This window comes from Pipistrellus kuhlii, unplaced genomic scaffold, assembly GCF_014108245.1.
Source record: "Pipistrellus kuhlii isolate mPipKuh1 unplaced genomic scaffold, mPipKuh1.p scaffold_m20_p_194, whole genome shotgun sequence".
NCBI classification, from domain to species: Eukaryota; Metazoa; Chordata; class Mammalia; order Chiroptera; family Vespertilionidae; genus Pipistrellus; species Pipistrellus kuhlii.
Genome location: NW_023425509.1, coordinates 26,588 through 40,596, shown reverse-complemented (window position 1 = coordinate 40,596; position 14,009 = coordinate 26,588). Strand labels below are relative to the sequence as shown.

Here is a 14,009-nt window from a genome sequence, read left to right as displayed (position 1 = left end):
ATATTCAGAGAGAGTGGAAGAGAGATAGAGAGAAATATTGGTGTGAGAGAAACACATCGATTGATTGCCCCCTGCATGAGCCCCGACCAGGGTCTGGGGCGGGGGGAGAAGCCTGCAACTGAGGTCCGTGCCCTTGATCAGAATCAAACACCGAGCCCTTCAGTCCGCAGGCTGACGCTCTACCCACTGAGCAACACCGGCCAGGGCCCATGTTCTCCTTGGAGCTTCATGCCATATCAGGGCCGTGGGCGGGGCCTGCTGGGAATAGTCATTTGCAGACAGAGGGAATGAGGCCCAGGCAGGTTATGAATTCTGACCAAATTGGGGGTGACGCTAGGGCCTGGAGTGGGGAGACCCCCCCTCAGAGCAGGATAATCTGGGGGGGTGGGGGATTCGAATGGGGGGTTGAGGACAAATATGTGATACCTTAATCAATAGGTTTGGCTCAGTTGATACAGCATCGGCCTGCAGACTGAAAGGTCCCGGGTTCGATTCCGGTCAAGGGCATGTACCTTGGTTGCGGGCACATCCCCATTGTGGGAGGGGGGGGCGTGTAGGAGGCAGCGGATCGATGTTTCTCTCTCATTGATGTTTCTAACTCTCTATCCCTCTCTCTTCCTCTCTGTAAAAAAATTAATAAAATATATATTTTTAAAATATATATTTTAAAAAAAAGAATAATAAAAAAAGAATAAAAATAAAGCAATTAATTAAAAAAATAAAAATAAAAAGCAGGATAATCTGAATGCCTTGACTCTCAGCCCCCACCCCCTTGTCCGTCCATATGGCTTGACGCCCTGTCGCTCTCTCCCATCCTGCCTGTCACCCTCCCTGTCATCTCCACTTTTGTCGGCACCCACGTTTGGGAGGAAGCGGCTGGCTTCCTGGGGAAACCCCCGCCCAGCCCCATCAACCTGAGCGACCGGTTTCCTGAACCCCAGTCTCAGGCGGACAAACCCACAAATCCAGCCTCCTGATGGTCAGCAACATCCCCGGGGCAGGGCTGGGGAGGTGGCCTAGAATCTCTAGGAGTAGGCAGGTGAGAGGGAAAAAAAAAAAAAAAAAATCCAGAGGGCAAAGGGGAAAGGTCGACCTCGTCATGGCTCTGCAAAGCCCAGACCGACTCACCTCTTCCAGGAAGCCCACCTGGATCACCCCATGCCCCCTTCCTTCCCTCGGCCCCCAAGCCCTCAACTACCTAGGAGAGTGCTTGCTTCTGCTTTAGCCACTGATGCCAACTACTGCTCACGCTCTAACATACTACATGTTTGACTTAGCCATCTGTTTGCTTTTTGTCACCCCCCCCACACACACACACACACATTCATGCACACATTCATCCCTTCCTCTATCCTTCCAGAGTGCCCGCCCCTCACCTGCACTGTGCTGTGGGCAGGGCAGAGAGCTATAAAGAAGACGTCACTTCTGCCCGGCTGGTGTTGCTCAGTGGTTCAGCACTGACCCAGGAACCGGGAGGTCACGGTCTGATTCCCAGTCATGGCACACGCCCCGGGGTTGTGGGTTGGATCCCCAGTGTGGGGCGTGCAGGAGGCAGCCGGCCCATGATTCTCTCTCCTCCTCATGGATGTTCCTGTCTCCCTCTTCCTTCCTCTCTGAAATCAATAAAAATATTTAAAAGGGCCAAAGCCGGTGAGGCTCAGTGGACAGAGCGTCGGCCTGCGGACTGAAGGGTCCCAGGTTGGATTCCGGTCAAGGGCATGGACCTTGGTTGCGGGCACATCCCTGGTGGGGGCGGGGGGTGTGCAGGAGGCAGCTGATCGATGATTCTCTCTCATCGATGTTTCTAGCTTTCTATCCCTCTCTTCCTCTCTGTAAAAAAAAAAAAAAAATCAATAAAATATATATTTTTTAAATAAATAAAATAAAAGGGGGGCGGGGGCATTGGCACCGGGTATGCTGGGGTCTCCACAGAGGTCAGAGCGCCCCTACCCATTCATTGGCCTGTGGGCCCTGTTCCCATTGCGGTTCCTTTTCCCAGCGCGGGCCCCCGAGGCAGGGAACCGGAGGGGGTGCGGGGGGTGGGGAAGGGCGGGAGCCGGGCCCAGGGTCCCCTCCCCGGCTGGGTCAGCAGTTCCTCCACTCCCTGGGGCCGCCCCGCCCCGCCCCTGCCCGGGTGTTAAAAGCCAGTCCGCCTCCGAGCGCCGGGTTCCGGCCGCAGCGCTCCTGGCTGCCCGAGTCCCCGCGGCGGCGGCCAGGGGTCCCCGCAGCGCGCCCCGCCCGGCCAGGGTCCCCCGGCGGCATGGCCTGGAACACCAACCTGCGCTGGCGGCTGCCGCTCGCCTGCCTGCTGCTGCAGGTCGCCATGGTGGTCCTCTTCGGCGTGTTCGTGCGCTACAGCCCCGACGCCGATGCCCACTGGACGGAGGCGAAGAAGCCGGGGAACCTGTCCAGCGACCTGGAGAACGAATTCTACTATCGCTACCCCAGTGAGTGCCGCCCAGGCCCGCGGGCCCGCGGATGCCCGTCCCCTCCCGGCGCAGAGCTGGGCGCTGAGGGGGCAGAGCTGGGCGCTGAGGGCGCAGAGCTGGGCGCTGAGGGCGCAGAGCTGGGCGCTGAGGGCGCAGAGGGGGCAGAGCTGGGCGCTGAGGGCGCAGAGCTGGGCGCAGAGGGTGCAGAGGGGGCAAAGCTGGGCGCAGAGGGGGCAGAGCTGGGCGCTGAGGGCGCAGAGCTGGGAGCAGAGGGCGCAGAGGGGGCAGAGCTGGGCGCTGAGGGCGCAGAGCTGGGCGCTGAGGGCGCAGAGGGGGCAGAGCTTGGCGCAGAGGGGACAGAGCTGGGCGCTGAGGGCGCAGAGGGGGCAGAGCTTGGCGCAGAGGGGGCAGAGCTGGGCGCTGAGGGCGCAGAGGGGGCAGAGCTGGGCGCTGAGGGGGCAGAGCTGGGCGCTGAGGGCGCAGAGAGGGCAGAGCTGGGCGCAGAGGGGGCAGAGCTGGGCGCTGAGGGCGCAGAGCTGGGCGCTGAGGGCGCAGAGGGGGCAGAGCTGGGCGCTGAGGGCGCAGAGCTGGGCGCAGAGGGTGCAGAGGGCGCAAAGCTGGGCGCAGAGGGTGCAGAGCTGGGCGCAGAGCTGGCAGAGCTGGGAACCAGGGCGCGTTCGGAGAAGAAGCGCCCACGGCCTGAGCCCCGCCCCGCTCAGGCACGCTCCCTTCTAGGAATCGCTGGAGAAATGGCCAGAGGTGCAAACGCCTTTTTTTTTTATCCTTTTGGAAACAGTACCAGGGGCCCTAGCCGGTGTGGCTCAGTGGATAGAGAGTCGGCCTGAGGACTGAAGGGTCCCAGGTTTGGTTCCTGGTCAAGGGCATGTACCTCCATTGCAGGCTCCTCCACCACCCCCCCCGCCTCGCCTCCCCTGGGCCCTGAGCCAAACTGGTTTAGGCACAAGGGTTTTTGCATTGTAAATGCTCTCTGGCTGGCATTTGTTCCCGTGTTGTGGTGCAGAAAATGAGCTTAGAGACTTGCCCAAAGCTCTCAGCTGGCCAGTGGCACCTGCGGGATGAAGCCACGCCCCCTGCAGCCCACCTGCTCCCCTCCCCATACTCCGTGGCATTGCCAGCCCCTGGCTATGTCCTCAAGAGAATTTGCAGCAAGGGCACGGTTCTGCGGATGGCCCTGAGTGTGGGCGAGATGGGCACAGAGCCTTGGGGGAACTGAGGGGCCTGGCCTGCAGTCCCCAAAGGAAGGAATTTAAGCTGGGCTGGCCTGCGGAGGTCGGAAGGGGCAGGACCCAGGCAGCTTTGGGGGCACCACTCCTCTGTGCCCATGCAGCAGAGGGGAAGCAAGCTGCCATGGCCCATCGGCGTGGGACACTTCGTCTTCAGATTTTGGAGATTTCTGAGAACTTTGCTGGGAGGGAAGAGTGAGCTAGGAAGCCGGTGCACAGGAGGAGAGTGAGAGCAGCTGTGTACTGGTGCCCCCTGGCGGCAGCTCTGAGGATTGCAGCCAGCGGGCCATCCTGCCCCCTTAGGGACCCCAGGTTGAGAGAATCTATTATGGAGAGGTTGCTTGATCCTGCCCCCACCCCCACTCCCCGCCCCCCGCCAGGCTGAGGGGAAAGTGGGCAGGAGGGGTGTCTTACCAACTTCCACTGACCTTCAGCAAGTCTCGAACTCAGTGAACGCAAAGCTGAAAGAGATAAAGAGGAACGGTAGCTAACAGGATGGAGCAATGGCGAAAGAGCCAGGCTCGCCCTGGCCGGTGTGGCTCAGTGGACAGAGAGTCGGCCTGCGGACTCAGGGATCCCGGGTTTGATTCACATCAAGGGCACGTACTTTGGTTGCGGGCACATCCCCGGTGGGAGGTGTGCAGGAGGCAGCTGATGGATGTTCCTTTCTCATCAATGTTTCTGGCTCTCTATCCCTCTCCCTCCCTCTGTAAAAAAAAAATAAAAAATAAATAATAGATATATATTTTTTAAAAGAGCCAGGCATATTTCTGGGCTTTGGTTGGATCCGCTCACTAAACGTGCACCGAAAACCTGGAAAGCAAGACAGATCAGGGGTTATGTCCTTGAAGGTTGTGCAGTCCAAACTTTCAAACTATTACTATTCTTTTTTCCAGAATTTTATTTTTATTTTTTTATTGTTTATGGTGTCACATAATTGTCTTCATTCCCCCCATTCCCATCCCAAACCCCTCCCTACATATGCCCCCACCCCCCTGTTGTCCATGGCCACTGGCTTCAAACTATTACTATTTTTAATTGATTTTTTTTTTAACAGAGAGAGAGGAAGGGAGAGGGTGAGAGAGAGAGAGAAACGCCATCGATCAGCTGCCTCCTGCACGCCCCCAACTGGGGATGGAGCCCAACACCAGTGTGTGCCCTTGACAAAAATTGAACCAGCAACCTCTCAGTGCACAGGGCGACACTCAACCAACTGAGCCACCCAGGCCATGGCTTAAGCCATTACTATCAAAAGCATTTTAGCCCTGACTGGTTTGGCTCAGTGGATAGGGTCCCAGGTTCAATTCCAATCAAGGGCACATGCTGGGTTTGGGGCTCAATCCCCAGCAGGGGGTGTGCAGGAGGCAGCCAATCAATCATTCTCTCTCATCATTGATGTTTCTCTCTCTCTTTCCCTCTCCCATCGTCTCTGAAATCAAGAAAGAAATATATTTAAAAAAATAAAAGCATTTCAGGTGCGGGGGACAGACAGCCCTCGACAGGGTCAGGGTCTGGGGGAGGTCAGGGCACCCACAGAGGCAGGGAGAAGGACAGGAGGGAAGGGGACAGGCAGAGGGAATCATGGGAATTGGAGGACTCCATGTCCCGGCTCTCAGCCACATACGTATCCAGGGGTGTACCCCATCTCTCCTTCCCCCCTCCTCTTCAGCCTTGTCTCTGCCCCCAGGGTCCTCATACCACCAGGTAGCTGACACCCCTCTCCTTCAAAGGCCCCTCCCCCATTCTTTTAAAAATATATATATATTTTATTGATTTTTTACAGAGAGGAAGAGAGAGGGACAGAGAGATAGAAACATCGATGAGAGAGAATCATTGACCAGCTGCCTCTTGCACACCCCACGCTGGGGATGTGTCCACAACTAAGGTACATGCCCTTGACCGGAATCGAACCAGGGACCCTTCGGTCCGCAGGCCAACGCTCTATCCACTGAGCCACACTGGTTTCGGCTGCTTTCCCTTTCTGACTCAGAGCTCTGTATTTGCAGGCCTGCCCAGTCTCAGACCCCAGCTCCCACGTGCACAGCTGGACCCCACTCCTTCATGCCACCCTGCCCATCCCCCCCCCAACTCCCTACCCCCCAAACGGGGTCCTCTCAGACCCCCACAGCCAGCACCAGCCCCAGCACCTCCCTCCCACCTGCAACCTCTTCCCACTTCCCTGTCAACAGTCCCGCCAGCCCCCCTCCCCTTGCTGTTGTCTGAAGATGTCACCTCCCGCTGCTGCACGCCTCTCCCCCGGTCTGTCTGTCACCCACCCCGTCTGTTCTTCCCAAGAATAACCACAGCGCCAGGCACACCGCCCCGCACACATCCGATCCGTGTCCCCACCGCAGTGGGAAGCGTGACGGCCCACGAAATACGGGAAGACACAGAGTCGATGGGATGCTGGGGCGGGCGGCTGTCTGTGCTCAGGGCCCCGTACTGGGCGAGACCCACAGCTCTCCGGCATCAGCTGGCGTGCCCGTTCCCCTGCCAATACCCTGCTGTGTGCCCGTACCCCGTAGCTGCCCCCCCACCACCACCGTGGCCAGGCTGCAATGGGCACCAGGACCTCTCTGCCTTCTTTCTTTTCTTAAAAAAAAAAAATTATATATTTTATTGATTTTTTACAGAGAGGAAGGGAGAAGGATAGAGAGTTAGAAACATCAATGAGAGAGAAGCATCGATCAGCTGCCTCCTGCACGCCCCCCACTGGGGATGTGCCCACAACCAAGGTACATGCCCTTGACCGGAATCGAACCTGGGACCCTTCAGTCCGCAGACCGACGCTCTATCCACTGAGCCAGACCGGTTTCGGCTTTATTGATTTCTGAGAGGCAGGGAGACGGGGAGAGAGAAACGCCATTGATGAGGGAGAACTGGCGTCACCCGCAGCGGCACCACCCTCCCCACAGGCTTCCAGGACGTGCACGTGATGATCTTCGTGGGCTTCGGCTTCCTCATGACCTTCCTGCAGCGCTACGGCTACAGCTCCGTGGGCTTCAACTTCCTGCTGGCGGCCTTCGGCATCCAGTGGGCGCTGCTGATGCAGGGCTGGTTCCACTCCTTCCAGGGCGGCTACATCCTCGTGGGCGTGGAGAAGTGAGTGTGGCGAGGGGCGGGGCCTGGTGGGTGAGGGGCGGGGCCTCTGGAGGGGCGGGGCCTGGGAGAGAGGCAGGTCCAGGGGTGTCAGGGTGGTGGGGTAGGCTGGGGGGCGGGGTCTGAGTGACAGGATGGGGCGGGGCCTGTGTAAGAGGCAGGTCCAGGGGTGGTGTCTTAGTGGTGGGGCAGGCTGGGGGCGGGGCCTGAGTGAGGGGCGTGGTCTTGGGGAGAGGCGGGGCCTGTGTAAGAGGCAGGTCCAGGGTGGTGTCTGGGTGGTGGGGCAGGCTGGGGCGGGGCCTGAGTGAGTGACAGGATGGGGCGGAACCTGAGTGAGTGACAGGCTGGGGGCGGGACCTGTGTAAGAGGCAGGGCCAGGGTGGTGTCTGGGTGGTGGGGCGTGGTGGGGTGGGCCCGTGGACGGGGTCTTGGAGTTTGGGGGCTTTGATCCCATCCCTATTCATCCAACCTGGGTACCCGAGCCTGGAGCCTGCACACACACACACACACACACACTCTCTGCTTCCTGATCAGCGAGTGTCCAGGAGGGGTGGGTAGTTCTAAGGGTGTCTTCCCTCCCCGTCCCCCTGCCTCTGAGGCTGCAGGGACACCTCAGCGGCTCCTTCCCAGGGGCGGGGGACTGGGTGCTTCGTCCTGACACACGGGCCTGTCTCCCCACAGCCTCATCAACGCCGACTTCTGCGTGGGCTCCGTGTGCGTGGCCTTCGGGGCGGTCCTGGGCAAGGTCAGCCCGGTCCAGCTGCTCATCATGACCCTCTTCCAAGTGACTCTCTTTTCCGTGAACGAGTTCATCCTGCTCAGCCTCCTGAATGTGAGCAGGGGGTCCTGATGGGGGTGCAGGTGGCAGGGGAGCTTGGGGAGCCGTGCCCGCTGGCTTCAGTTCAACCTTGGCAAGTCTCTTCACCCAGGGGTCGGCAAACCGCGGCTCGAGAGCCACAGGCGGCTCTTTGGCCCCTTGGGGGTGGCCCTTCCACAAAACACCACGGCCTGGGTGGGTCTGTGTCGAAGACGTGGCGCTAGAAAGAAGTTTACGTTGAAAACATGTGGCTCTCCGAAGACATGTCAGCCGTTGTGCTGTTGCTGTTTGGCTCTGTGGACGGATGAGTTTGCCGACCACTGTATGACCCTCTGAAATCAGCGTCTTTGTCTCCAGAGTGGGAGCAGGGGCATGGATGGGGCCCGGGGATCCCCGATCTCTCCCCTCCCCAGTGGATTGGTCGGTGGGAGCCCCAGACCCCCATCCCATGGTGAAGTCAGAGACAGCAGGGCACTATCTGTGGGGGCGTGGTGAGGGCGTGGGGACGTGGGGGGAGAGGGGAGAAGGCATCAGAGCCTGACTGGCCCCCCCTTGGACCCAAGGTGAAGGACGCGGGGGGCTCCATGACCATCCACACCTTCGGCGCCTACTTTGGGCTCACGGTGACCTGGATCCTCTACCGGCCCAACCTGTACCAGAGCAAGGCCAGGCAGAGCGCCGTGTACCACTCGGACCTCTTTGCCATGATCGGTGAGGCCGCCGTACGGAGTGAGGGCCCACGTCATGGCCGAGGGCCGCCATGGTGGGGGCGGGGCCACAGGAGATTGCTCGCAGACCCTTCCAGGCAGATACCCCAGCACTGGGGACACGGCGGGTGCTCCATCTCCTCCCTGTGCCCCATTCATTCCAGAGAACACACATGCCAGCCACCCACTCTGGTCTCCTAAAACCTAGCCGGTGTGGCTCAGTGGATAGAGCGTCGGCCTGTGGACCGAAGGGTCCAGGGTTCGATTCCGGTCAAGGGCATGTTCCTTGGTTGTGGGCACATCCCTGGGGGGGTGCAAGAGGAAGCTGATGGATGATTCTCTCTCATTGATGTTTCTAACTATCCCTCTCTCTTCCTCTCTGTAAAGAAATCAATAAAATATATATTTAAAAATAATAAAATATATATATAAAAAAAAAGAAAAGCCCCCAGCATGAGTGCAGTGACAGGGGCAGAAAACAGCCCACCCATCTAACGCCTCTCCCCCCACCCCCTGCCCCGTCCGGTCCGGTCTGGCCAGGAACCCTCTTCCTCTGGATGTACTGGCCCAGCTTCAACTCCGCCGTGTCCAACCACGGGGACGCCCAGCACCGAGCGGCCATCAACACCTACTGCTCCCTGGCGGCCTGCGTGCTGACCGCGGTGGCGCTGTCCAGCGCGCTGCAGAAGAAGGGCAAGCTGGACATGGTGAGCTGGGGGCGTGGCCTGTGCGAGCAGGGGCGTGGCCTGGGGCTGACAGGGGCGTGGCCTGGGGAGAGGTGCGCTGCACAAGAAGGGCAAGCTGGACATGGTGAGCTGTGGGGGCGTGGCCCAGGGCGTGGCCTGTGTGGTGGGGCGTGGCCTGGGGCTGACAGGGATGTGGCCTGGGACTGACAGGGGCGTGGCCTGGGGCTGACAGGGATGTGGCCTGGGACTGACAGGGGTGTGGCCTGGGGCTGACAGGGATGTGGCCTGGGACTGACAGGGGCGTGGCCTGGGGCTGACAGGGGCGTGGCCTGGGGCCTGGGCTGTGTGGCCTGGGGCGTGGCCTGTGCGGTAAGGGCATGGCCTGGGGAGGGGTGCACAAGAAGGGCAAGCTGGACATGGTGAGCTGCGGAGGGCGTGGCCTGGGGGAGTGGCCTGAACCCAGAAGCAGCCGAAACCGGTGTGGCTCAGTGGCTAGAGAGTCAGCCTGCAGACTGAATGGTCCCGGGTTTGATTCCGGTCAAGGGCATGGCACCCAGTTGGGGGGCATGCAAGAGGCAGCTGATAGATTACTCTCTCTTATGGATGTTTCTAACTCTGTATCCCTCTCCTTCCTCTCTGTAAAAAATCAATAAAATATATATATATATTTATATATATTTTTTAAAGAAGGGCAAGCTGGACATGGTGAGCTGCGGGGGGCGTGGCCTGGGGCGTTGTTTGGGGCGTGGCCTGTGGGCGTGGCCTGGGGAGGGGTGCGGCTGCCCAGGACTCTGTGAGGCCAGCAGCACGAGGATCATCGAGGATCATCGCGCCCGCTATGGGGATGCAGAGAACCAGAGGACTGACTTCCTGTCTGCTCTGCCCATCCTCTCCACCCCGCCCAGGTGCACATCCAGAATGCCACGCTGGCCGGAGGCGTGGCCGTGGGCACCGCCGCCGAGATGATGCTCATGCCCTACGGCTCGCTCATTGTCGGCTTCATCTGCGGCATCGTGTCCACGCTGGGCTTCGTGTACCTGACGGTGAGGCCCGGGAGCACCCTGGAGTCACCGCTCCTGATCACGGCGGGGATGGGGGGGTGCAGAGGGAGGATGGGAGGCAGGAGGCTGGAGAATCCTGGGTCTCTGTATTGGGACCCTCAGGATCCTGGCCTCCACACCCCCAGCCTCAGCTCTGGGCCTGAGCAGCCCCACCTTTCTCCTCCCCGCTCCCCCCAGCCGTTCCTGGAGTCCCGCCTCCGGATCCAGGACACGTGTGGCATCCACAACCTGCATGGCATGCCTGGCATCATAGGCGGCATTGTAGGTGCCGTGACGGCGGCCTGCGCCAACAGTCGAGTTTATGGCCAGGAAGGGTACGTATGGCCTGGCCGGCGTGGCTCAGGGGTTGAGCGTCAACCTAGGAACCAGGAGGTCACGGTTCGATTCCCAGCCAGGGCACATGACAGGGTTGTGGGCTCAATCCCCAATAGGGGGCGTGCAAGAGGCAGCTGATCCTCGATTCTCTCTCATCATTGATGTTTCTCTCTCCCTCCCTCTGCTTTCCTCTCTGAAATTAATCAAAGTATGTATTTTTAAAAAGGAAGGGCACAGCCCTAGCCAGCGTGGTTCAGTGGATAGAGCGTCGGCCTGTGGACTGAAGGATCCCAGGTTCGAATCCGGTCAAGGGCACATGCTTGGGTTGCGGGCTCAGTACCCAGTGGGGGGCATGCAGGAGGCAGCCGATCAATGGTTCTCTCTCATCATTGGTGTTTCTATCTCTCTCTCTCTCCTCTCTTTCTCTGAAATCAATAAAGATATATATATATATATATATATATATACATATATATATATATATATATTATATATATATATATATATATATATATAATTTTTTTTTAAAGGAAGGGCCAAAACCAGTTTGGCTCAGTGGATAGAGCGTCAGCCTGTGGACTGAAAGGTCCCAGGTTCGATTCTGGTCAAGGGCATGTACCTTGGTTGTGGGCACATCCTCAGTGTGTGTGTGTGTGTGTGTGGGGGGGTGCTGGATGACCCCTTTTTCATGGTTCTCTCTCTCCAAGCTCTGTCCTTCCACAAACGCCTGCAGCCGGCTGGTCTCCCCGATGCCCCCATTTTGCAGATGGCAAGGCTGAGGCCCGGGGCTTCTTGAGCACTAGCCTGCTCCCATCTGTGGCGTGGCAGCACGTGGCTCCGTGGTCTCCCTGAGGGGCCCTGACCCGCCTCCTGTCTCCTGTCTCCACCCCAGGCTGGCCCACGCCTTTGACCTTGAGGGCTTCAAGACGGACTGGTCCCCCAGCCTGCAGGGCAGCTTCCAGGCCGCGGGCATCTTCGTGTCGCTGGCCATGGCCCTGGTGGGCGGCCTCTTTGTGGGTGAGTGGGGGTGGCTGGGCCCCGGCGGCGGGGGGGGGGGGGGGGCGGGGGGGGGGGCCGTGTGGCCGCTCTGTGGTCGGGGCGTCCATGAACTTGTACCCGAGGTCAGCGGGGAGCCACCAGGACCCTTTGACTCTGCCCTCGTGGACATAGGCCTGGAGAAGCTGCCCCCACTGAGGGAAAGGGCTGGGTTAGGCCGAGAGGAAGTGGGTCCTGACCTCTGGTGACCTCTGGCGACCTCTGACGTTCCTTAGGAGGCATTTTGAAATTACCCATCTGGGGCCAAGCTTCGGATGAGAACTGCTTTGAGGATGCTGTCTACTGGGAGGTGAGTTCTCTGGACTTACCCCCCCCCCCCAACCCCCGCCACCTGGCACAGTGTCTCCCCAATCCCCTGAGCTGGGGCCTGGGATTGAGCCTGCAACCAAGGTCCATGCCCTTGACCGGAATCGAACCTGGGACCCTTCAGTCTGCAGGCCGACGCTCTATCCACTGAGCCACACCGGCTAGGGCCCTCCCCTCACTTTTGGAGCTGCCTGCCTACCGTTCAGGGAGCTTATTATGCTGTCTTGCCCCTCATTGGGCACACAAGTGGGGTCAGCACAACCGGAATCCCCCCCTCCCCCCCAGGCCGGGTCATCAGCCTCTCGAGTACCTTTTACAACACTCGAATGCCTTCCCATCGCTCCGTCCCCGTAGTGCCCAGCACCCTGGACAGGGGTGGACGTGAACTTGGGGCTTGATACACAGTCAAGACTGCCCTGCTCCTCGGCATGCAATCTACACGATGACCGCTAGGTGGCGCCCGCCACACACCATTTGCTCAGGCTGTTCTAGTTCCATCAGGGACATCCTCCCAGCCCCGGGTCCCCCTCTGAGCTGCCTTCTCTCTTGCAGGTCCCTGAGGAGCCCAAGCACGCTGCCTCGCATGCTGAGGACTCTACCCTCAAGGCACCAGAGCCCTGAGCCCCCAGGGCAGGCGAGAAGCAGGTGAAGGTGAGTGTGGCTTGTCAGTGGGGGGGACGGTGGGGGGTGCAGGTGCTCCCAGGGGGAGCCCAGGCGTGGGGATCAGATACCACCAGCAAAGGGGCAAAGAGAAAGCATCAAAGAGATAGGATATATAACCCTGGAGGGGAGTGGGCACGCTGGCGGTGGGAGAGAGGCTCTCTCCTCTCCAGGGACTTCGTCTCCTTTACTTTTATTTTTAAATATATTTTGGTTGATGTCAGAGAGGAAGGGAGGGGAAGAGAGAGAAATAGAAGCATCCATGGTGAGAGAGAATCATCGATAGGCTGCCTCCTTATGCCTCCTGCTGGGGATGGAGCCCACGACCCAGGCATGTTTCCCCCCTGTCCGGGAATCGAACCGGGACCTCCTGGTTCCTAGGAAGATGCTCAAACCCTGAGCCATGCTGGCCTGGCCTGAGTCTCATTTATAAAAGTGGGGATGACTTTTCTATTCAGTCCATCAACTCAAGCAAGACCCTTCCTTTCCTCCTCCTTTTAAAAAAAAATATAAATATATATATATATTTTATCAATTTTTTACAGAGAGGAAGGGAGAAAGATAGTTAGAAACATCGATGAGAGAGAGAGAGGTCGATCAGCTGCCTATGCTCTAACCACTGAGCCACACTGGTTTCGGCTTCCCTCCTCTTTTCTATCAACATTTCCTGCCTCTCTGGGGACACACCCACCTTCTGCATCTGACCCTCCAGAGACCACCCACCCACACACACACACACACACACACACACACGTTGATGTGCCTGCATCCAAGGCACATGCCCTTGGCTGGAATCGAACCTGGGACCCTTCAGTCCGCAGACCGATGCTCTACCACTGAGCCAATCCGGTTTCGGCTCTTTCTGGGTTATTATCATAGCTGTTGTTATCATTGTTTGCTCTCCTGGAGGCCAGCGCTTGGAAAGAGCTGAGTGAGGTGGCAGGAGAGGACCTGGGGGTTTGAGGACAGACAAAGGCCAAGCGGTGACCAGGGCTCACCCACCCTTAAAGGGAAAGCTGCCGGACGGGGCCAGGCAGGACCTGACGGCGGCCCCTTGTTCTTGGCTCTCTCCCTGCAGGCTCCACAGACAGTCCTGGTGCCCAGGAGGAGCCGGTGCGGGCCACGCTGGGCACACAAGGGCAAGGGGCACAGCACCCCGTCTGCTGGCATGGCCCAGGGTGCCACCACCCTCGCTCCCCTTCGCTGCCTGGAAATGGAGAAGGAGGAGGCGGCAGTGTGGACACAGCGGGTGGACAGGCTGCAGGTTCCGATGGCAGGAAGCTGGCCACCGGGGGTCCCCGTGGCCTCAGGAGCGGGGCTGAGCCTGGAGGTGAGCCCAGCCCTCGTGGGTGACAGCTCGGAGGCTGGGTTCTCGGCCTGCACCACCCATGCCCCTGCCCCCCCTCCCCCCAGACCTCTCTGTGCCATAGGCACATGGCAGCCTCTGTGAATAAATGTGGTAGGCGTTCTTTGTAACACGGGTGCGAATACTGCCAACAGTTTGAGGGAGAACAGGATGCAGAGACCCGGCTTCCAGCCCCAGACCTGACTGCCCACCCCAAGCTGCCATCCACGCCGCCAGGAAAATGATCCCAGGCTTCAGGGGGAAGAATTTGGGGTGCTGGAGCC

At 59.2% G+C, this 14,009-nt stretch overlaps 1 protein-coding gene across 2 annotated transcripts; it reads left to right on the top strand.

The window, feature by feature from the left end:
* The first annotated feature begins 2,178 nt into the window (after positions 1–2,178).
* Positions 2,179–13,763, top strand: RHCG (Rh family C glycoprotein). 2 transcript variants are annotated; one of them, XM_036443616.2, is made up of 11 exons: positions 2,179–2,447; positions 6,589–6,775; positions 7,454–7,604; positions 8,153–8,300; positions 8,837–9,003; positions 9,888–10,025; positions 10,221–10,357; positions 11,251–11,375; positions 11,630–11,703; positions 12,273–12,365; positions 13,459–13,763. In XM_036443616.2, the coding sequence occupies exons 1-10, from the start codon at positions 2,261–2,263 to the stop codon at positions 12,339–12,341; spliced, it is 1,383 nt and encodes a 460-aa protein (XP_036299509.1). In that variant the 5' UTR covers positions 2,179–2,260; the 3' UTR covers positions 12,342–12,365; positions 13,459–13,763. The 2 variants fall into 2 exon arrangements, with proteins under 2 accessions (XP_036299509.1, XP_045439543.1); XM_045583587.1 differs by having other exon boundaries at positions 12,273–12,371; positions 13,459–13,762.
* Positions 13,764–14,009: the final 246 nt, after the last annotated feature.

Excerpts from the sequence above, each read along its gene's own strand:
- RHCG (XM_036443616.2), top strand. The coding sequence starts at position 2,261 with ATGGCCTGGAACACCAACCTGCGCTGGCGGCTGCCGCTCGCCTGCCTG. Across the intron at positions 10,026-10,220 it reads TGGGCTTCGTGTACCTGACG|CCGTTCCTGGAGTCCCGCCT; the intron begins GTGAGGCCCGGG and ends CGCTCCCCCCAG. Across the intron at positions 11,704-12,272 it reads AGGATGCTGTCTACTGGGAG|GTCCCTGAGGAGCCCAAGCA; the intron begins GTGAGTTCTCTG and ends TCTCTCTTGCAG.